Consider the following 20,667-nt stretch of genomic DNA (forward strand, 5'->3'; position numbering starts at 1 on the left):
CATCCAACCCTGCGGAAGGAAGCGGGTAAGCGGCCAGAAATACTACAGTGGGCATCTATGGCAAGGCCATGAAATCGCTTTGCAGATCAACACTTAAGCCTATAGCTTAAGGCTTGGTCATAATTATCGAGAACACCCGGTATGTCTCTCAGCAACTTGATGTTACCCATACAATCACTTATCATTTTCTAGCTCCATCCCTCGGAAGGAATACCACAACATCCCATCATCGTGCCAAGCATATTTTTGACTGGAGTAGGAAGGAGACTCAATTTGCGTCCGGCTGTGAAAAATACAAACCCCGCCGTTATGCAAAGGTCAGCTTCTATGAAACTGGGCTGATCCCCCAAACCGGTTACTAGTGTTGTGGTTAGGACCCAGTCTGGACATGGGGGTCTGAGCACGCTGCTTCTTTGCTTTTTCCCCGGCCTTCCCGTAGGGTCGAATTGCTTTTTCTTCGCTCGTTTTGGAGGATGACAAGATGCAGGGCGTTTGTAGAATGCAGGGATTCATGTTCATTACGCGGGAACAATCCAAACAACAGCTTTGGAGGGAGACTTGAGGTGCCGGAGCTACCGATCATCACTTCAACGAGTACTGCTGCATCCGCCTCTTCTCCCCTCTGAAGTAACGCTTAGGTACTAGCTTCAGTCTGTGCCTTCCTCGGACGATTTCGCCATCGGATTTGGCCGATAGTTGGAGCATGTGCAAACCCGGCTCTGCTGCTCCCCATCATCCTCTCTGAACTGGACGAAGGTTAAATTGAAAGGATATGTCTCACAGGATCAAGATCTAATCCAGGCCTCTTGTATAAGTGTCTTCATTCTTTACGGCACTGGATGTCCTTTTGCCACTCCCTGAGGACTGCCTTGTCATCTCCTTCTGGCCAAGATGAAAAATGGGGGGGAGGAGCTCGAGGTTGACTAGCCACAAGTCCCACCCCAAGCGAACAATGTTCCCTAGATGTATACACTGGCCGTTGTTCGGCAGAAAGATGTCAGGACTCTGTAAACAGAGTACTTGAGGGGAACCTCGTTGATATGGAACGTGATGCTCTCGCAGCGTCGGTCCCCTAGCCTTGACTCAACCGTCAGCTGCGAATTTCAAAGGAGTCAAGATATTTTTCTGCTACAGGGATAGATGGAAAACTCTCGAGCCTTGCATTGATTCATATAGTTTGTTCTAGTAAGTCACCTCTCTCCACCGAGGTCTCACCCTCAGGAATGGAGTTGGTGATGCCCTATTGCTCGGATGTCTGGATGGAAACGAAGCCTCGCGATGCCTACTGATTTGTAGACTCGAAGCAGGGAGAAACGTATCTATAAATGCAGTGTGTTTCCCTCGATCATCCTCGTCATGTCTCCATCCCACAAAGCTAAAGAGTCAAGCTCTTCTCGACCATCTTCTTCTATCTCTCCTCCGCTCGATCATCACACTCGCTGAACAACATCACTCGTTTGCAGCAATGCATTTTATGGCCCTGCTAGGCCCATTGGCCTTTGCTGAGCTGCTTCGCACAGTGAAGGCCGACTGCTTGGGTGATTGTCCCGAAGGCCATCATCTAATCAAGATCCAGCCAGTAATCATCACCTACCCGGAGAAGGGTCTCGCATCCAACACCGCCTTCACTAGGTATTTGACCCTCCCATTAATCGCGCTTTGGGCTGGCCTTCTCGCTTTTGCTTCATCCCTGACACGTATGCAGCACCGAGTCCCTTCCTTGCGAGGATGAATACATCACGACGACCATCCCCGGCCCATTTCCTACTACTTACACGATTCCTCCGACTGGTACCAACCCAGGGTCCGTGGTCATCGAAACACCTACGTGGACGACGATCACAACTCCCGGTAGCGTGCTGACCACCGAGACGATCCCACCTAAAGGGACAACGCCTGGCACCGTTATTATCCATACGCCTACCTCGGAGCCTCCAACCTCGGCACCGCCCGAGACCTGGATTACGAGAACGACTCCTGGTAGCATTTGGACCACTGAATCGATTCCGCCTAAGGGGACAACGCCTGGTATGGTTATTATCCATACGCCTACGTCTGAGCCCCCTACATCGTCGGAGCCACCTGAAAGCTGGATTACGAGGACGACCCCTGGTAGCATTTTGACCACTGAAACAATTCCGCCCAAGGGGACCACGCCGGGTTCTGTCATCATTCACACGCCGACCTCTGAGGCCCCTACATCGTCGGAGCCACCCGAGAGCTGGGTGACAAGGACGACGCCAGGTAGCATTTTGACCACTGAATCGGTACCGCCTGAAGGTACTACGCCTGGTACTGTCATCATTCACACGCCGACTTCCGAGCCTCCCACATCCGAGCCCCCTGAGAGCTGGGTCACTCGGACGACCCCGGGTAGCGTGCTCACCACTGAGTCGATACCTCCAGAGGGCACCACTCCCGGCACCGTGATTATCCACACACCTACCAGTTCGCCCCGTCTTCCTATCACGACTCCCGTGACGTTCTCCAACAGTTCGAAGGCTCCGCCCCCAACCATCACGACGACGACGACGGATAGCATAATCACCACTGAGACTATTCCAGGCGCTGGAACTACTCCTGGTTCCGTCATTATTCACACATCTGTGCCTGAATCATGGATCACGATTACATCGCCCGGCCCTGAAGATTTTACTACCACCGTGGCCACCCCTGATGGGACTACACCAGGCACCGTCGTGATCGAGACTCCATCTTGGACTACTTACACTACCGAGGGCACCGTGGCTACAACAAAGTCCATCCCTCCTGAGGGGACAAATCCAGGTACCGTCGTCATTGAGACAACGCCACCAGCCATTCCTGAGTCCTGGGTCACGATTACAAGCCCTGGGCCTGAAGATCTAACCACTACTGTGGCTACACCTGAGGGTACAACTCCGGGTACTGTGATAATCGAGACATCTTCCTGGACTACTTACACGACCGAGGGCACTGTGGCTACAACAAAGACTATTCCTCCTGAGGGGACGAATCCGGGCACCGTCGTCATCGAGACGACGCCACCAGGCATTCCTGAGACAACATCACCAGCTGTTCCTGAGACAACATCACCAGCTGTTCCTGAGACAACGTCGCCAGCCATCCCTGAGTCGTGGGTCACGATTACGAGCCCTGGGCCTGAAGACTTAACCACTACTGTGGCCACGCCTGAAGGTACAACTCCTGGCACCGTGATAATTGAGACATCTTCCTGGACGACGTATACGACCGAGGGCAACATCGCGACAACGAAGACTATTCCGCCTGAAGGGACGAATCCGGGTACCGTCATTATCGAGACTCCTGCACCGACTCTCGAGTGCGACAGGTATGGCTACCTGATTCAAGCAGCTTATCTATACAGGGTCAATATCGAAACGGGTGCCACCGAACCTGTGGGTACAGAGTTGATCCCTGGCGCAAGCATCAATGCTTTGGGATACAATGCTCTTGACAACTACCTCTATGGACTTGACAACAACAACCACAATATAGTTCGCATTTCGAATAACGGGACAGCCCAGAACGTCGTGGGCGTCACCGTTCAGAGTGTTGTCGGTGACATTGATAATGAGGGCTGCTACTGGGTGCTGGACTCTGCGTACAAATACTACAAGTTTGACCTAAAGCCCGGCTCCAGCACATACGGCACCGTTCTTGACCAAGGCCAGACGACCAATTCCGACAAGGTACCGAGACTCCTCGACTGGGTGTACCTCCCAAACCATGGGCGTCAGCTGTGGTCTATCTTTCCGGTACCAAATGCGGGCGAGATCCGCATGGTCCGCTTTGATATGACTACCCATGCATTCTTCGTCGTGCGGACCTGGAAATCCGACTTGGACCACAGTTTCGGTGCTGCATGGGGGCAGAACCCATCAACCGTCTACATCTCCGACAACAGCAACGGCGAAATCTGGGCTTATGATGTTACAAATGCCAGCCGCCGCAAGGTTTCTGTAGGGCCGGTATCCTCGATCAACGACGGTGCTCGCTGTGTCGCGAATGTTAATGCAGAGACGTAATTGGATCTGGCTTTGGATTTTTCTTCTATTTACCTGCGATTCCCTTTTATGTCGGTGTTTCCCTTTCCTATTCCTTTTAACTTCTCGCCGCTTCAGACACAAGTCGAAACGCAGGTTTTTGTCCAGGGGCTTAATACCCAAGGTTTCTCCTGCCTCATAAAACATCATATTGGGTCCGGGTCCAAGATAATGCCAAAGCTTGGATGCCATTGATAGATACAACTCAAGTTAGCTAATCGAAATCTACTTTGGACTTACTCATAGATCCACTTATCTCGTAAGCTCGTGGTTGTAACTCAGACTTGGTAGCTTCTCCTGCCGCGTATCGAATGTTCGACGGCGCGGCCTAATGTTCAACATTCTATATTTGGTAATAGAGGCGTCAGTATGTATAGGTATCCTCGGGTGTTACTGGGATCTTCTGTCCAAGTTATTTATTGCTTGCTATGTTACTCTGGGAAGATTTGTATCTTGACATCTAAGCTAACTTCTGCTCTGGTAAAACTGTCAGGTACAAGCCGAGTGACCCTGTAGATTAGACACATTCAAAGAGAGACAAAAGACAGAAGTGAACTTTGACATAAGCACGAAGATGTAAACCTCGAAAAACTAGAACATCAACAATCTGGGCAAATCTACGAATCGTCAATATAGGACCTGTGAGATCTCTCTTCTCCGATCATTCCCTGGCATCTCCAGGTCCTTTTTCCTCCGGCACAACATCTTGGGCATCGGCATTAGGATCTTTGATGTTTTCCGGATCATAAAGTGTAGGTTCTGCGTCCACCAGTGTGCGAGTCGGGGGCGACACGAGATTCAGCAGATAGTACACTGCGGCTGCCATGAATGTAGACGTCAACCAGGACGCCTTGTCTGTTTTACGTAGTCAGCTAGGAATGGCCCCCATGCAGTTCCATGGGACTCTCATATCTAAGAGTATGACAACTTACAGAAATAGGCGTAGTTTCCAATGTCGATATTGACATTGATAGCATGGATCAAGCCTGGCAGATTAACCGGGACTACAATGAGGAGCGTGGCCACAGCTCTCCAGTTAACACCGTAGTGGTAACGATAGATCCCCTCGTTTTGATAAAGCATAGGGACGTCAAGGCGCGTCCCTCGGACTATCCAAAAGTCGACGATCTGTCAAGTGATGTAAGTCAAACAAGTTCCGTAACTAAGAGAAACACTTCTTCTCGAGATGTGCATACCATGATTGCGACAACGGGAGCGAGGACGATGATGTATCCGCTCAGGAAAGTCGTCAAGCTCGTGGCGCTTGCCAGGATCTTCCAAGGGGCAGTGGCCCAGCCCCCGATAAAGGCAGTCAATGCTGCTCCGCGTTGGAGGTTGATCCACCTCGGCGCGATAAATGCGAGATCGTTGCTGGTAGCAATGCAGTTTGTGGAAATGTTGGTGCCTAGGGTAGCGAGCCCGAAAGCGCACGCGCAGAAGAAGGCGGCCGCGCGGTTCGTCCAGAGCGCGAGGATCGCCGTGGGATCCCAGTACAGAGTGCCGTAGATCGCCTGTCCCGCAGACGCAATGACGATGCCGATGAAGGAAAACACCCAGTACACGATCGGGATGAAGAGGAGCTGCCAGTATGTGACTGATGTCTTGTTCCCGTACCGAGTCATGTCGGACTATTCGAACCAGTTGTTATTAGTTTCAAATGGTCCTCTATAAGAACGACGCTGATAAGGGGGATATTTACAATGTTGAGGGCAAGGGTCGTCTTGCCACTGATAGCCACATTGATGCCGTAAACCCAGGCCCAGCTCTTGGTGCTACCAAAGATCTTGGCCTTTTGAGCAAAGACGGGACCTGGTCCGCCGGTGTGAACCGCCCATCCGAGCAGCGCAAAAGATGCGATCACCGCAACCACGGATTTGATGAAGAATAGCCAGCGCATCTTGCTAGGATGTATCATGAGCAATGGGAACTGAACTAGAAATCTCATCAGTTACTTTCCGTCTTTTTGCTGCAAGGTCAACTAGTTGGTTCTTACTTATCCAGAAGACGAAGTACGCTATCATCATATTACTCGTAATGCCCGCCGACGCTGGAAGAGCGTTTGGGTAAGTTTTGAGGCTCGGCCAGATTGCTTGCAGCATGATGAGCATGCAAGACGCCCCGATCTTGGTATTGATTCTACAAGACAGTGACGCACTTAGCCACAGTCGGCTATGCAACTAGTTTGAAGGGTCGGCACTCACCCAAAGTAGATCAGGCCGAGGACCAGACGGGAGACGACGGCAAAGTACGAGAAGTAAAAGCCCATTGAAGCACGAGAAGCAATGGCGAAGGGAATGTGGTGTTTCGAGCCGATGGTTCCGTTCAAAGCAACTGCTGCAGCAATGATGATGTTGCCGATAGCACTTGGTGTTTGCAAGTGAATCAGCACTGGAAGCAAGACTAATGTTGCTCCTCGAGGACTCACATGGCTACAGAAGCCTCACGCCAGCTGAGGCCAAGAGCGACAATGGACCCAGCCTGCTGCATCGTGCCAACGTTGGCACCGTCTGCCATCCACAGCCAAAGAAAGTCGATGCTGGGGGTTGACAAGGCATAGTCAGCGATCACTCCCGCAGACTGAAGAGTTATCCGGCACCCTTACGCTTTCCAAATTCGCCGGTCCGGCGCAACGACATCCACGTCCGCATTCGACCAGCCATGGCGCGTCGCAAAGGACGCTCGCGGGGTATCGAGCCGCCAGTAATCGACGGTTAACCACTTCCGTGGCTCCAGCTTCGTCGTGAACTTCATGTTGAGAACATACACAACGCTGGGGATCGAAAGAACGAGTATTAGCAGGCCTCAGTTTAGTCGATCACGAGAGCAATCTGGGAAAAGGAAAAAAAAAAGGATTCAGCGGAGATCCTCTCGCGAGCACAGCGGTGCAGGGGAAAGAAAACCCTCGTGTGAGCCATGGTGCCACTACTAACTTACTTCATGTTAGTATATCTGAAGCACTAGCTAGAGTTGATATGGTATCGAGCGACTATCTGATAGCGAAGGGCTTGGCTTGCTCACTTTTTTCTGTACTCGCCGTTGAGATGCGGGGGAGAGATAACTGGAGAGATAGATTTGATAGCCGATCTCGGTATTGATTGGGTCCTGGACGGAAGTACTTGTAGTGACCGGTAGCCCGGTTAAGGCCCACTCCTCCACCCCCGTAAGGGTTTAAGTAGACTGACCATTGCAGAGCAGAGGGTGGTGAGAAGAAATCAGCATCCTGATCAAGTGTCTCTAGGTGCGAAAGATGGGTGCGCCAGCGGCCGCCCAAAGGCCGTCGTTCGTCTCGCTGGGCATGGTGGTGCTCGACGAGCTTCGCTTCCCTGACCGGCCTTCTCTACATGACGTCCCTGGCGGCTCAGGTGCCTTTTCAGTCCTAGGGGCTCGGCTGGTGGCCGGACAGGAGAGGGCTGGGCAAGTCGGCTGCTTTATCTTGGCTGGTAATGACTTCCCCGAAAGTGCCTTGAGGAGCTTCAGGAGCTGGGGTGTCAACCTAGATATACAAGTCGACCCTGCTAGGCCCTCTACGCGAGGGTTGCTCGAATACAAGGACTCGTCCTTTGGCCGTAAGTGTTGTACCGAGTTGTGACATTGGACTCAACCTCTTAGGTACTCTCAGACTGTCAACGGACTGCTAACACTAACTCTTATCAGGCAAGACGTTTCGATATACTACAACGCCATTACACCCATCACCAAGAGACCTGCCAGCACATTTCCTGGAATCCGCATCATTCCACATCCTTGCCCTCCCCTCTCAGCTCGCAGATCACGTTAGAGATCTCGCAAGCTTAAGGCCTGGTGCTCCTGTGCTGGATCCGCCGCTCTTAGTATGGGAGCCAACTCCGCCACACTGCAGCCAACAGACCAAAGACGACCACATGGCGGCTTGCAAACATGTCGATGTCTTCTCCCCGAATCACCTCGAACTCTTGGCCTTCTTCCAAGACAGCAAGCCGGCAGAGGGCGCCTCTCACTTCGATCCACAGGCCATCGAAGCCTGTGCAGACGCTTTCCTGGAGTCGGGGATCGGCCCTTCGGACAAGGGCACCGTGGTCGTAAGAGCCGGTGAATACGGCTGCCTTGTGTCCTCATTTACAATAGAGGGCCGGCATCGCTGGCTGCCGGCCTTCTATGCTGATGCATCATCAGTAGTCGATGCGACAGGCGGCGGGAACACGTTCCTGGGTGCATTCACATATGCAATGGCTGCTTGCAACAAGAGCCCCGTGGATGCGGCTGCGCTCGCCAATGTAGCGGCGACCTTTGCGCTGGAGCAGATTGGAACGCCTACTCTAGAGAAGGTTGAGGGCCAGAGAGAGCGGTGGAATGGCAGCGAGTTTGACACACGTTTTCAAGCATATCAGCAAATGTTGTCGAGGTGACATGACGTTATCTGGTAGACTGACTTTTTAAGCATGTCCAGCATATGAGCATACCTGTACGTGTCATGGACTCAACCGCACCTCTCATTGAGGCAACCCCAGGGTGGTTATCATGTCAAGAAAAGGAAGAAGGTTCAAAGAAGTTGTAAAATAATGATTGCGACAAAAAGAAAAGAAGTCTTCACCGATGCTTAATCAGGTTATTGTTTGTTTGCATTCACTACACATTAATCGTCAACTGATCAATGCTATTCAAGACAATCTGTTGTAAGATTAAGATTTGCAACACTTGATATCGATCAGTTCTCTTCAACAGGGTGATCTCACAATTGCAGCCATGCGCAATAGTCCTACATAGAGCGGTTTCTGGTCCTGACCACCGTGATTTCCTGACAATGCCCCGATCATGCCTCACAAAGGCAGTGTACACGCGTGCCTGAGGTTCAAATCATGATCCATCCACGATGACATGTCCTTAACTGTCACTACCAATAGTCCGTACAAATCCAAAGAGAAGGGTTCGTTCTCATATCGCATCCTATGTTTCTCGTAATCCACATCACCATTCTCATACACAGCCCATATACGTATACCGGATCGCTTTCGTCTCTGACCATGAGCCTCCCTCTGACCAGCAAATGTCACAAAACCAAGAGGGTATTTCTATCCTGTCGTCCTTCCTCCCTGCCCCTGGGCAGAAGGATGCACACCGGTTCTCCTCCCTTCCATATTTCATATGTGCTGATGACCCAATGGTAGCAGGCCAGACATAACAATGAAAAGCACAAGTCGAAACGGGAATGATGGATGGTGATCTACAAAAAGCTTCCCTCCCCAATTTGAAACTGTTTTCGTGCGAGATATACCAAAAAAACAAACCCATCACATCAAAAAAGAAGAAACTCATGACTGCTTCGCAGGATCGCCGCCGCCTTCAGCAATGGCCGCAGGCCCAGCGCTCGCACCGGCCTCGTCCTTCTTGCCAAAGGCCCACCCGCCGAACCAGCTCGCGCGCTTGTTCCCTTCGGAGCCGCCATTGGCAGCGGCAGTAGGATGCTGCTCCTGCACGAGCCGCAGCGGACGGGGCTTGCTGCCCGTAAAGGCCGTCTTCTCGTGGTCCTTGCGCGGCGGGCTCTGCGTCGCGGACCCAGACGCCGTGCTCTGCGCGTCGCCGCCGCCGCCACCAGCTCCGTTGGCGCCGCCGTTATCGTCGCCAGAGGTGCTCGACGTCTCGCTGCGCATGCCGGGGAAGTTGCCGCTCGTGGACATGGGCACTGTGCCGCTGGGCGTGCGCGTGCCGGGACCACTGGCGCCGGCGCCGCCACCCGACGACTGCGGCGGCAGGAAGAAGGTCTGCGAGCCGCGGAGGGACGGGGACAGGGGCCCGTCGGCGCCGCCGGGCCCGCGGTACATGGAGTGCACGACCGAGGCGGCGCCGGCGCCGGCGGTGTACTGCTCGCTCATGGGCCGCCCGCCACCGCGCCTAACGCTGGTCGAGCGGCCGAGGCCGATGGGGATGCTGGGCGCCGTCTCCGGATTCTCGTGCGCCGAGTCTTGGTGGTACTGCTGGTGGTGGTGCTGCTGCTGCGGCATGAAGGACATGGGCCGCGGCTTGGGCTTGTTGGTCGCCGTGGCGCTGTAGGCGATGGATTTCGCGCGCTGGAGGAAGGAGGGTCCCGACGAGGGCGCCGGCGGAAGCTCCTTGTTGGTGTCGGGCTTGGAGTCGCTCGACTGGTCGAGGATGTGCTCAAAGTCCTTGTGCTGCAGCAGGCGCTCGATGATCTTGTTGATGTAGAGCGTCAGGGCCTTGTTCTGGTCCTTGGCCGCCTTGAGCTCGGCCTCGAGGCGGCGGTAGTTCTCCGACTCGTTCTCGGCGGCCTCGGACAGCTCGTCGGCGAGGGTGGACGCACCGCCCTCACCACCCGTGCGGCCCTCAAGGGCGTTGAGGGCGTCCTGGTTGGTCGAGACGCGGCTGGTGCGGTCTCCGGCGGCGCCGCCTGCGGCCGCACTACCGCCCAGGTAGGCGAAGTCGTTGGCACCAAAGTCACCCTTGAGTGTCTTCTCCTGCAGCAGCAGCTGGTAGCTCTCGTTGTCCTCCATCAGGCGGGCGTTGGCCATGCGGGCCTCCATGAGCAGGCGCTCGACCTCGCGCAGGCGGCCGCCGCCCTGGTTCTCGGACTCGACGAGCTTGATCTGGGCCTCGGCGAGCTCGAGGCGCAGGGACTCGATGAGCTTGTCCTTTTGGAGCAGGAGCTTGGAGTTGTTGCGCGAGTCGCTGCGGTGGATGGAGGAGGGAGGAGCGAAGCTGCCGCTGTCGACGCTGGGTGAGTTGTTATTTGCTGTGGGCGGAGGGGTTTGTCAGTACTGCTGCGTGAGAAGTCTTGTTGTTCGTTCGAGATGGGAAATGCTCACAATGCCTCGACGGCCGCGCCTCTTCGTCGCCGTTGGCTGTCCTCTGCGCCAGGCTGTCCTTGAGCCGCTGGATGACGGCCTGCATCTCCTCCTCGCGGTTGGCCATTTCCTCCTTGTCCTTGGTCATGGAGCTGCGCTCGGCCTCGTAGATGGTCTCCATCTCGCGCATCTGGCGCGCGGCCTCGCGCTTCTCGTTCTGCAGGGCCTCGACCTGCTCCTCGTGCTCGTGCGCCTTCTCCTCGAGGCGCGCCTGCTCGTGCTGCGCCTCGTCGAGCTTGGCCTGCAGCACCTCGGCCTGCTTCTGGTACTGCTCCTGGGCGCTCTCGGCGCGCGATAGGCGCTCCCGCAGGTCGTCGAGCAGGGCGACCGTCTCGGCGCGGGCTGCTTCGTCTTCTGCAGTGGCGTTGGAGGCGGCGAGTGCTGGCGATGCGGGCGATGCGGCGTTGGCGTCCGCCTTGAGGGGCGACTCGCGGCGCTGGCGGGCCGTCACGGGCGTGCTGGTCCGCAGGGAGCGTGTGCGTACGTGGCCCGTGGCTGTGCCCGTGCCCGTGGCCGTCGCAGCGTTGGAGGCCCGGGGCGACGAGCTGATGCGGGAGGGTGATGAGTTGTTGGGTCCGTCTTTGCCGGCCGCGGGCGGCTTTCGTGCTGCGGCAGACATGGTAACTATTGCCGAGTCGTCGTCGTCCTCCTAATGATGCCTAGTGTCGAAGAATGTGATTGTCGCTCGAGTATGGGGTGCTCCTGAAGGTCGGCAGCTACTGTGAAGCTCCTTTCGAGAGAATGGGGATAGATACGCAGACCTGATCAGAGGTGAATGATGATGATGACGTCCTGGCAATGCGAATGATGCTAAGGTACTGGAGCCAGCAGCATTCCTCGAAACAGACAGCGTGTGTTGTAACCGCAAAGGAGAAACAAAAATGGGCAAATGGTGTACACAAGGGTTTGGAATGGAATGCTTGAATGTTATTTCGGGGAGTAAATATGGAGATGGCGGTTTGTCCAGATGGCTTCTAGCGCATTTGATGGAGCCCTCGAGCAGCTAAAAAGTGCTCCCTAGAGTGCTGAAGCCACGAAAAAAGGAGATTTGACTGGGTGGATCATTCGACAAGGGTGCCTGTTATATCGTGCTGATATCCAATCCCTTGTTTCGGTTAATGACTCCTGGATACTTGTTACTTTGTACGGACTAGGTAAGGATGTCTTTATTGACTGTCGAGGACAAAGGCTGGGTGTGAATTACCTATGTCTCGTGGCGAAGAAGCAACGAAAACAGCAAGGGAGCCATTTATCACCATCCCTACCTACCTACCTTACGACTCACAGCGGCTGAACAAACAAAGTTGGCGACCGACCTTACCTCGAGAGCAGGCTATGCCCAAATATAGCACTGATTACATGTGCCTCTCGGAGTGGCTAGTTTGTTGGCTGCTCAGCTGCACTCACTACATAACCTGGCTGTGCCGATTCGATTGTGACAGCCCAATGACGCCAGCAATTCAGCAACGGCGCAGAGTCTATTCTATCCAAGGTGCCATGTGAATGTATGTGTTCATGCACGTGTAGGCCATGGAAACTCCCTCATACCCTTCCCACTGCACACAGCTTTATGCCTACCGCATTTCGGGGGACACCGCATGTGTCGCATCTGGATGACGTGGTGGTGGCAGCGAGCCAGACTCTGCCGCGGATCTGCTGAAACAGCTGCGCATCAATGCAACCCATCGAGCTGCCTTTGCCTGGTAAATAATTCTGGCAGATCTTGTTTGCTGTTTTGCATGTGTAGAAGTGACTGCAAAACCCCCGAATCTCCAGATACTCTGTACAAAGCTGTTCAATGAAAACGGAAATACACACCCAGAGCCTCGAGAAATACCCTGGCTTTGTATTTGCAATACAGTATCCACTTCTGCTCGATGGCTTCGACGGATGCTCCGATCTTCTGGAGAAAGGGGAATGGTTCCGGCCGTTGCGTCCAGAAAGGCAATTCCCGGGATTATTGCAATCTCGCCTTCAATGCATCTACCGCATGGCCAAGATCTTGAATGTTATGTAAGCCGTCGACCACATCCTCGAATCAAACACCGAGTTTCCTCATAGTTTTCTTCGACATTTGAAGGGCGGCTTGTAGTCGCCTCAAACCCGAGCAATTTCTGACTCTCACCCTGCAGAGTATTTATCTCGCCAAGCACGACCGTCATACAGCACAACACAACCCTCACGCACGACCACTTTCAAGAGAGACGCATGGTTTGAATGGTCTGAACATCAGTGTTCGCCGAGGCTGGCAGGAACAGATCTTTGTAGTCTATCTGACCTAGAAAAGACCTGAAAATCAAGGTGGATGCGTCATCGAGCTATTTACTCGACGCTTTTTGGTATACCGTCACAAAAACAATCCGGAGCCCTTGGTGCTTTTTACGCAGCTTCGAAACCTGAACGCCGTCCCATGCCATCCGTATCTACACGTGCGCCCATTTAGGCCTGCTGGTCGCTCAGGATGTCGGAGTCACCGGCATCGAGGATGGCCATGGTGGAGCAGCGGAAGAGCTTACCGCAGGCGGTACCGAGCTCAGTCTGGAGAGAGGGAAAACAAGTAAGCAATTTGCACGGATACCCTCCAAAGTCAAGGAAACGACTTCTTCGCTGGGCGGGCCCCAAGGTGAGGAAACCTTCGGGCCAGAAACAGCTACAAAGGAGAGGAATCAGTTCAAGGAGATTGCCATGTTGTACATACGTTGGCACCGCTGAAGTGGTGGACGGGGACCTTGGCCAGCATGGAGTAGTACTCGAGCTCGCTCTTCCGCAGAGGAGGAGTGTTGGCAGCGATCAGGACGAGCTTCGCCTTGCCGGTGCGGAGGGTCTTGAGACTGTAGAAGCCAGGTTAGCGACAAGTCGACGAGGCGATCAGGACGATGTGACATACGTAGACTTGTAGCCCATGGTGACCTTGCCGGACTTGATGACGAGGGCCAGACGGCTGTTGATGCTGGAGGCATCGCGCTTGCTCTTCTTGGGGGCCATTGTGACGGTTGTTGCTGGTGATGGCGGCAAAAATTGTCGTGATGTTGCTGGGTGATGGAGGTGAGAGGGACGGGATTTCGCATCGAAGCGGCCAAATTATTTTGAATTGTCGGCCAGGACGGGCCCCGCTGAAAATTTGTCGGTGGAGGGGTTAGTCCGACCGCCGTGGGGTTTTGGCTGCGCATAAACCCTAATCGACCCACTTTAAGCGACTGCAGCGGAGGAACAGGCAGCCGACGCCACCTGCCGACCTGCCCATTTGCTTTGAAATCAAGGCTGGCAAAAGAATTCAGAAAAAGTGCCCATTTTCCCTGTAGGCTCGACGATTTGTACGGTTGACCTCATCCTCCACCCAAACAACCAACAACCTTTCCCAACGGCAATCCACGACAACATCAGTCAAAATGGCGCGTCGTCCGGCTCGTTGCTACCGATACTGCAAGAACAAGGTCAGTACGGCATTTTTCAGTTCTGCGAGGAGGTCTTGTCGTCGCGACCGAGAGGGAGAGGGTCGGTCGGAAGATTTTGGGAGGATTACAAAGCTGGGAATGGCCTCGTTCGATCGACATGAGCACACGGGCCTGCGCTGTTCGACCGACCCGGCGACCTTACAAGACAAGCTCGAGGAGTTTGGAATATTTTCAAAAGCTTTTACTGACCTTCACTTTCCTCTGTAGCCGTATCCCAAGTCGCGCTTCAACCGTGGTGTGCCCGACCCCAAGATTCGCATCTTCGATCTCGGCCGCAAGCGTGCCAAGGTTGACGATTTCCCCCTCTGCATCCACCTCGTCTCCAACGAGTATGAGCAGCTGAGCTCCGAGGCCCTCGAGGCCGCCCGTATTTGCGCCAACAAGTACCTGGTCAAGAACACCGGCAAGGAGGGTTTCCACCTGCGCGTCCGTGCTCACCCCTACCACGTCGTCCGTATCAACAAGATGTTGTCTTGCGCCGGTGCCGATAGACTGCAGACTGGTATGCGTGGTGCCTGGGGTAAGCCCAACGGCACTGTTGCCCGTGTCAACATCGGCCAGATCATCCTGTCTGTCCGCACTCGTGACTCCAGTATGTTACAACCTCCTATAACCCCCCAGCGAGAGATACATGCAGCCAGCTAACATCGTCCCCTCCAGACCGTGCTTTCGCCCTCGAGGCCCTCCGCCGATCTCAGTACAAGTTCCCCGGTCGCCAAAAGATCATCATCTCCAAGAACTGGGGCTTCACCCCCCTGCGCCGCGAGGAGTACCTGGAGAAGAAGGCTGCTGGCCGCGTCAAGGTCGACGGTGCCTACGTCCAGTTCCTGAGCAACAAGGGTCCTCTCGAGTACAACATGAAGCGCTTCCCCGAGGCCTTCTCCGAGGCTTAAGGTGGTGCGAGGACGAGAGCCGAGGTTGGAATCCAGGGTGGCGTAATTTGGTCATTATGGGTCTGAGACATGGTTATTGCATGGGAAGACAATTGCTTTAGAGAAAATCAAGCAACTTCACGCACTCGTTGATTGAATGAGGAGATCAGTCGCCTTTGATGAATTTGCGCTGTGATGGATGAATCCGGATGTGGAGATTACGCTGGGCTGCCATACCACGTAGTCCTTTGACATGACATTGCCTACGTGGTTACCCCAATATGCTGGCCTTCAGGCGACCATGTCCATAATTGTGCCTGCCTTCACGCCAGGACTGCACCGAGACGAGTCTATTATGAGTCCTTGGGTCTATCAGTACCTTTGGCAGTCCCGGATTTGCCACGATTACACCTCTCCTGCTCTGCTCGTATCCATTTTCTTCTCAAACAACCACATCGCAGAAGTGGATCTGCGGGCGGTGTGGGCTGGTAACTAGATGCTGAGCTACGGTCTACCAGAGCCTCCTCCGATGCTCGGATGCGAGACGGAGATGCTAACTGGTAATAAGTACGCCCTGTTATCTCTCATCGTCGCCCAACGAAAACCCCTGGACGGGTTGCGAGAGTACATGCATGCCAAGCCAGTTCTAGGTCTTTCAAACTTGTTGAATGAGAGCAATATGTTTTACGCATAGAGCGAGTTGAGCCTGTCATTTCCAGGTGTGACACATTCAAGAATGGGGGTTCTCACCGAAAGCCTGCAGTACACCATGTCCCTGCATTGCCGTGTCTTGAAAAAGAGATTATGAGCAGGCCAACCGGTTGAGAAGTGCCTTGCATTCTGAGCGGTAGGCTAATACGGACCGATACCACTGTCTCTATCTGACAGAAGCCGAAGGACTCATTGCTGGGCTGAGGGGTTATTTGCAGTGAAGTCATCCACGTATCAGAGTGGAACCTGACTCAGCTGCATGATCTTATCGCTGGCGTGACTGGGTCGGCAGGCGGAGCACTTCGGATGGATGGTTCGCTGTTGCTCAACACCACCTTGTTTCGATAAGCCCTGCATTACCTGTAGGTACCTCAAAGCTGGCAAAGAACACGTATCGCCCGTGTTGATGGCGTGTATGTGCTTTCTGCGCGTGGGTAAGCTCAAGATCAACTGCCTCACTCTTCTGGCTTCGGAGGTCTTTCTGCGCATCGCATCTCCTCAAGCTGACCTTCGTCTCCTCTTCCGGAATCCTTGCTGTTATCGATCCTCCTGCCCTCGGACGGACAGGACAGGCTAACAGGGACAGGTGTGGGGACGAATGACCCTTTGTTCTGCCAATCTGAGTCAAGTGCCAGCACGCGAGCACGACTGATCATCTCGTCGTTGAGGAGCCCGTAGCGCATCATCCCCCGCCGTTCCGTCCTATGATAGGGGAGTTATCGTGCTCGTAGTGGAGTTCCCAGGCTGGTTCAGGAGCTGGATCGCCTTATGGAGGCCCCCCCTCTTTGATGGGAAAGTGCCCAACATCCATCCCGATAACAGCACAGGTGCGCCCATATCCCGCCATTTCGTCCTTCGTGTCATTCCGTCATCCGCATCCCTTCTTGCCTGATGCTCTCAGCCGTTTGTCTCTCTCTGCGACCCCCAAGCTGAAGTACTGCGCGACACTGTGCGATCCAACGTAAGCCGCGTAGGCTTTTTTGTTTTGCTTTTTCGTGCTCTTCTACATAAGTTCCTTGGAAGGGTTTCCGATATCTACACTTTCAAGACCCCTCGGATTCGCGATGCTGTGTTGACGTGGATACCCACTCTCCTCCTCCCACTCCCAACCGGCCCTCTCTCACCGCATCATCGAAACGACCGTCCGCGGTGACGGCTTCTTTGCAGCCGCGCGCTGCCAAGAGTTCTATTTTTGACACACCGGGCATTCTCTACATAACCTCGCATAGCGAGCCTTGATACACCCTCGTTCGACGGAACAACATCGTCACAATGGCTTTCCACCAGCCCACCACACGGCATGCCCTGCAAAGGGTTGTGCGCGCCGCCCCCGAGGACGCAGCCACGGCGGCGGTGATAGAAACATCATCACCACTCGAAGAATCACAGACCTGGGTTCTCTTCTCCCCTGCTACTGACACGGCTACAACGACGTCGTACATCAGCTCGGTCCACGACTCGCAACAGACGGCGGGCCGGTCGCGCATCAGCGATCTCGGCAGCCTCAACACTCTACCCCGGTCCGATGTCCACTCCCACGCTGGCGAGTTGGCAGCGGAGCCTATGGAGGAGGATGCCGGCGACGAGGACGCAGAACTAGACAGCCTCGACAGCCACCTCCCGGACTTCCGGTCCGTGCCGCACTCCCAGCACCACCAGGTTCACGCATCGGCTACGGTGCTGCCCAGGCACGACGGCCTGGGCTCTTTCAGGTTAGACACGGCGGGGATCGCGACAGATATGCAAGAGCATATGTACGCATTCGAGCGGTACAACCCCCAGCGCAAGCCAGGACACGATGCGGGCATCAACCTGGCGGAGCTGGAGCTGGAGATGGACCAGGACCGCATCCAGCAGATGGAGCGGATCCAGAGGATCGAGGCTTGGAGGTTAGAGCAGAGCAAGCTGCTGCTGGACGAGATCCAGAAGCAGACACGACGTAGGCGCCAGCAGACGGCAGGCTCGGTGCGGGAGTCTCGGTCCGACAGTACGGTGACGGAGGCCGTCATGACACCAGCGCCGACAGACGACACGATGCAAGGCACGGAGTGGCATGACCAGGATGCCCCGCATGATTTAGGGGTCGAAGAGGGACTGTGGTCTCGTATTACGCGCAAGTTGATCCGCGACATCATGGGCATTGACGACCGCATGCTAGGCATTCTGTTTGGCGAAGAGCTGGTGGTTGAAGATGACCTTTCCTCCACGCCAAAGGCCTCGGAGCTCTCCGCGGGAAACAACAGAAACCATTCAGATCCGATGTGGCAGCTGCGCATGCTGGAACGAGCCTCGCAAGAGCTTGGCATGCTAGTGCACCAGATGTCTGCACACCCTGGCGCCTTCTCGACGTATATGCGGGTACAACAGATGCCTCTGCCATACGCGGGCTTGCCCGTCATCCCGGAGACTACCGTGGAGGCAGATGAGCCGGCCGCGAGGACCATGGGCGAGAGCGCAGCAACGACAGCGTCGCCTCAGTTCCACCCCACGATCGGCAAGGCCGCACAGGCTATGAACATACCTGGCCGCCGCGAGGCTGCATCGGCGGCCACCTCGGCCCACGTGCCCGGCAACTTCACCCAGCACGAGTGGGAACAGGAGCTGGACATCAAGCTGGTGTTTAGGTACCTCCGGTCGCGCTTCCTGTCGCGCACGTCATCGTCGTCGGCGGGGGCGGCGTCGTCGCTGGGCACGGGGGGCACGGCGCACCTGGCGACGTCGAGCACGCAGGAGGCGGCGGCCAAGGCGGCGCGGGTGCGGCAGCACCACCCGCTCGTGGGCAGGTCGCTGCGCGGGCAGGGGTCGGGCGCGGACGGCGCCGGCGGCAGGAGGCACATGCAGTACCGGGTGGGGCCGGCGCCAGGCAGCCCCGTCGCGGCGATGCACCACCACCACCTCCACTACCACCACCACCACCACCACAGGCACGCGTCGAGCTGCGCGAGCCAGAGCACACGGCGGTCGGCGGCGACGAGGAGGAGCAGCCTGTCTGGGTCGCGGCACTCGTCGCACCACTACTGGGATATCGGGGGGTCGATCGGGACGGGGTCGATGATTGTTTCGTCTGGACCTATGGGGAGCTGGGGCGAGGTCTGAGGTGAGGAGCGAGAATATGAGTGGACCGGAGTGGTTCGTGCCAGGCGGATGGAGGGATGGCCTCCTTATTGTGACGTGTAGAGAACACGCCACGTTGTAACATTATTATTCAGACTTCATCTGGTTGTGATGATTGTGGAGACTTGGGTTGAGATACAGGAGGACAGAGTCTTTGAGCATTACGGCAACGGTTTTCTCACGAACACACACACGACGAGGCACATAGCATTGGACAGTCCTTTTTTTTTGCACCTGACAATACCACTCGGCGCCTTGATTATGCTCATTAGCTATTGCACCGTGACATTCATATCCACACAACAGACGGTTCGAGACACGGGAACCATCTCTGTGAGCTTATCCTGGCCTTGGCCAGTTCACAGTCCCACATCAGTCAGTGGACAGGATTTCCCTGTGCGGCTACAACCCGGATCCCGGCTATCGAACCGAAAGCGGTGGGCAAGAATCCTGCGAGGCTTAAAACATACATGCAAGTTCTTGCCGAAAAGGGGTTCATCCTTGGCATGGATAATCCCTTTTGTGAGCGAGACTTTCCCATCATATCACTGCCTGATCGCCCTGGAGTGCCTGGATGGACAAGACGAACTCGAGAGGCTCACGCGCAGGACGGAATCGAGTCTCCACCACTGCCCACACGCACGCCCACACCCACACCACACGCGATTCAGGACTTCGGCCGCCGGGGTGTTAATAGCTTCTCGTCCAATGGGCACCCTCCCGCCTGCCAACCCCGACAGGGATCTTCCCAGGCTCTTCTCTAGTTACTTGTACTCTCTCTCACTGCTGTCCCCGCCCAAAACCCGCACTTCTCTCCCGGCTCGGCCCCTCCCCTTTCCCTCTTTTAGGCCTGCACTGGCCAAGACGCGTCTTCTCTTGTCGAGGTGGTCTGCCTGTCAAAAATCCTGCTGCTGCTGTGCTGCGAACCTTGCATGGCGGCAGCCCTCGCAACCCTTTCTGATATGCCTTTTCGGCCTGAGGATCACGCACACCGTAAGCTACCTTACCTGCATGTAGAGTCATCCTACTGCAGGTCCCTCTGCTTCTTGCACCTTGGGGACACAGAAGTAGCGAAGAGCTGTCGTTATCTTCTTGCCGCCCCGGTCCTGGTGTTTCTGCTCCCACCCCCCCTCATCGGTTCCACCTCGACCGCCTCTCTTCTCCACACTTGATACCTGTCTCCCTGTCTCGCCTGCTTCTCCCATCTTTTCTTTGCGTGTCTGCGTGCGTCTCTTCTCTTGCGTCTGCTCGAGTGCTCCTCTTTTCGCTGCTCGTGCCCACCCCACCTCCTCCCGCTGCCTGAGCCAATCCCGAAGACGCCGCCTCACTTTCTTTCGTCGTCGCAACACCGCTCTCTACCTACCATCCTCGCGTCCGCCCTCCTCTGCCAAAATCTGTATCTTTGTGTCCTCTTTCTGATTGCGAATCTCGGTGACGAGGCAGCCGTCGACGGATATAAATAAGCTCCCACCCTCGCGCTGCACCCTGTCGACCTTGCTTGCTGTACGTTCCCGCCGGATGTGTGCCTGCGCGCTGCCCACCCGCACACTCTGCTCTCTCCCTCTCTCTTACTCTTCTCAACTCCATGAACCACGGGCGGTTAGTGCCTGCCTGAGGTTCCGTTCCTCTCTCT

At 55.2% G+C, this 20,667-nt stretch overlaps 7 protein-coding genes across 7 annotated transcripts; 4 read left to right on the forward strand and 3 right to left on the reverse strand.

Moving 5' to 3' along the window:
- Nucleotides 1-1,465: 1,465 nt before the first annotated feature.
- On the forward strand, nucleotides 1,466-4,028 carry E0L32_002363 (uncharacterized protein; the record flags this gene model as incomplete). Its single annotated transcript, XM_031136544.1, has 2 exons — nucleotides 1,466-1,632; nucleotides 1,706-4,028. The coding sequence occupies 2 exons, from the start codon at nucleotides 1,466-1,468 to the stop codon at nucleotides 4,026-4,028; spliced, it is 2,490 nt and encodes an 829-aa protein (XP_030988578.1).
- Nucleotides 4,029-4,707: 679 nt separating this feature from the next.
- Nucleotides 4,708-6,797, reverse strand: E0L32_002364 (uncharacterized protein; the record flags this gene model as incomplete). Its single annotated transcript, XM_031136545.1, has 8 exons — nucleotides 4,708-4,901; nucleotides 4,979-5,174; nucleotides 5,243-5,674; nucleotides 5,746-5,978; nucleotides 6,040-6,182; nucleotides 6,248-6,409; nucleotides 6,472-6,582; nucleotides 6,649-6,797. 8 exons carry the CDS (start codon nucleotides 6,795-6,797, stop codon nucleotides 4,708-4,710), a joined length of 1,620 nt encoding a protein of 539 aa, XP_030988579.1.
- A 496-nt stretch (nucleotides 6,798-7,293) lies between these two features.
- Nucleotides 7,294-8,431, forward strand: E0L32_002365 (uncharacterized protein; the record flags this gene model as incomplete). Its single annotated transcript, XM_031136546.1, has 2 exons — nucleotides 7,294-7,612; nucleotides 7,701-8,431. 2 exons carry the CDS (start codon nucleotides 7,294-7,296, stop codon nucleotides 8,429-8,431), a joined length of 1,050 nt encoding a protein of 349 aa, XP_030988580.1.
- A 903-nt stretch (nucleotides 8,432-9,334) lies between these two features.
- Nucleotides 9,335-11,501, reverse strand: E0L32_002366 (uncharacterized protein; the record flags this gene model as incomplete). Its single annotated transcript, XM_031136547.1, has 2 exons — nucleotides 9,335-10,770; nucleotides 10,844-11,501. The coding sequence occupies 2 exons, from the start codon at nucleotides 11,499-11,501 to the stop codon at nucleotides 9,335-9,337; spliced, it is 2,094 nt and encodes a 697-aa protein (XP_030988581.1).
- A 1,820-nt stretch (nucleotides 11,502-13,321) lies between these two features.
- On the reverse strand, nucleotides 13,322-13,867 carry E0L32_002367 (uncharacterized protein; the record flags this gene model as incomplete). Its single annotated transcript, XM_031136548.1, has 3 exons — nucleotides 13,322-13,420; nucleotides 13,581-13,713; nucleotides 13,770-13,867. 3 exons carry the CDS (start codon nucleotides 13,865-13,867, stop codon nucleotides 13,322-13,324), a joined length of 330 nt encoding a protein of 109 aa, XP_030988582.1.
- Nucleotides 13,868-14,271: 404 nt separating this feature from the next.
- Nucleotides 14,272-15,230, forward strand: E0L32_002368 (uncharacterized protein; the record flags this gene model as incomplete). The annotated part of the gene is made up of 3 exons (XM_031136549.1): nucleotides 14,272-14,316; nucleotides 14,545-14,929; nucleotides 14,998-15,230. The coding sequence occupies 3 exons, from the start codon at nucleotides 14,272-14,274 to the stop codon at nucleotides 15,228-15,230; spliced, it is 663 nt and encodes a 220-aa protein (XP_030988583.1).
- Nucleotides 15,231-17,192: 1,962 nt separating this feature from the next.
- On the forward strand, nucleotides 17,193-19,798 carry E0L32_002369 (uncharacterized protein; the record flags this gene model as incomplete). Its single annotated transcript, XM_031136550.1, has 3 exons — nucleotides 17,193-18,544; nucleotides 18,784-18,977; nucleotides 19,341-19,798. The coding sequence occupies 3 exons, from the start codon at nucleotides 17,193-17,195 to the stop codon at nucleotides 19,796-19,798; spliced, it is 2,004 nt and encodes a 667-aa protein (XP_030988584.1).
- Between the last annotated feature and the right edge of the window lie 869 nt (nucleotides 19,799-20,667).

The sequence above is a fragment of the Thyridium curvatum genome, assembly GCF_004353045.1.
Source record: "Thyridium curvatum strain D216 chromosome Unknown NODE_9_length_649264_cov_80.371750, whole genome shotgun sequence".
NCBI lineage: Eukaryota > Fungi > Ascomycota > Sordariomycetes > Thyridiales > Thyridiaceae > Thyridium > Thyridium curvatum.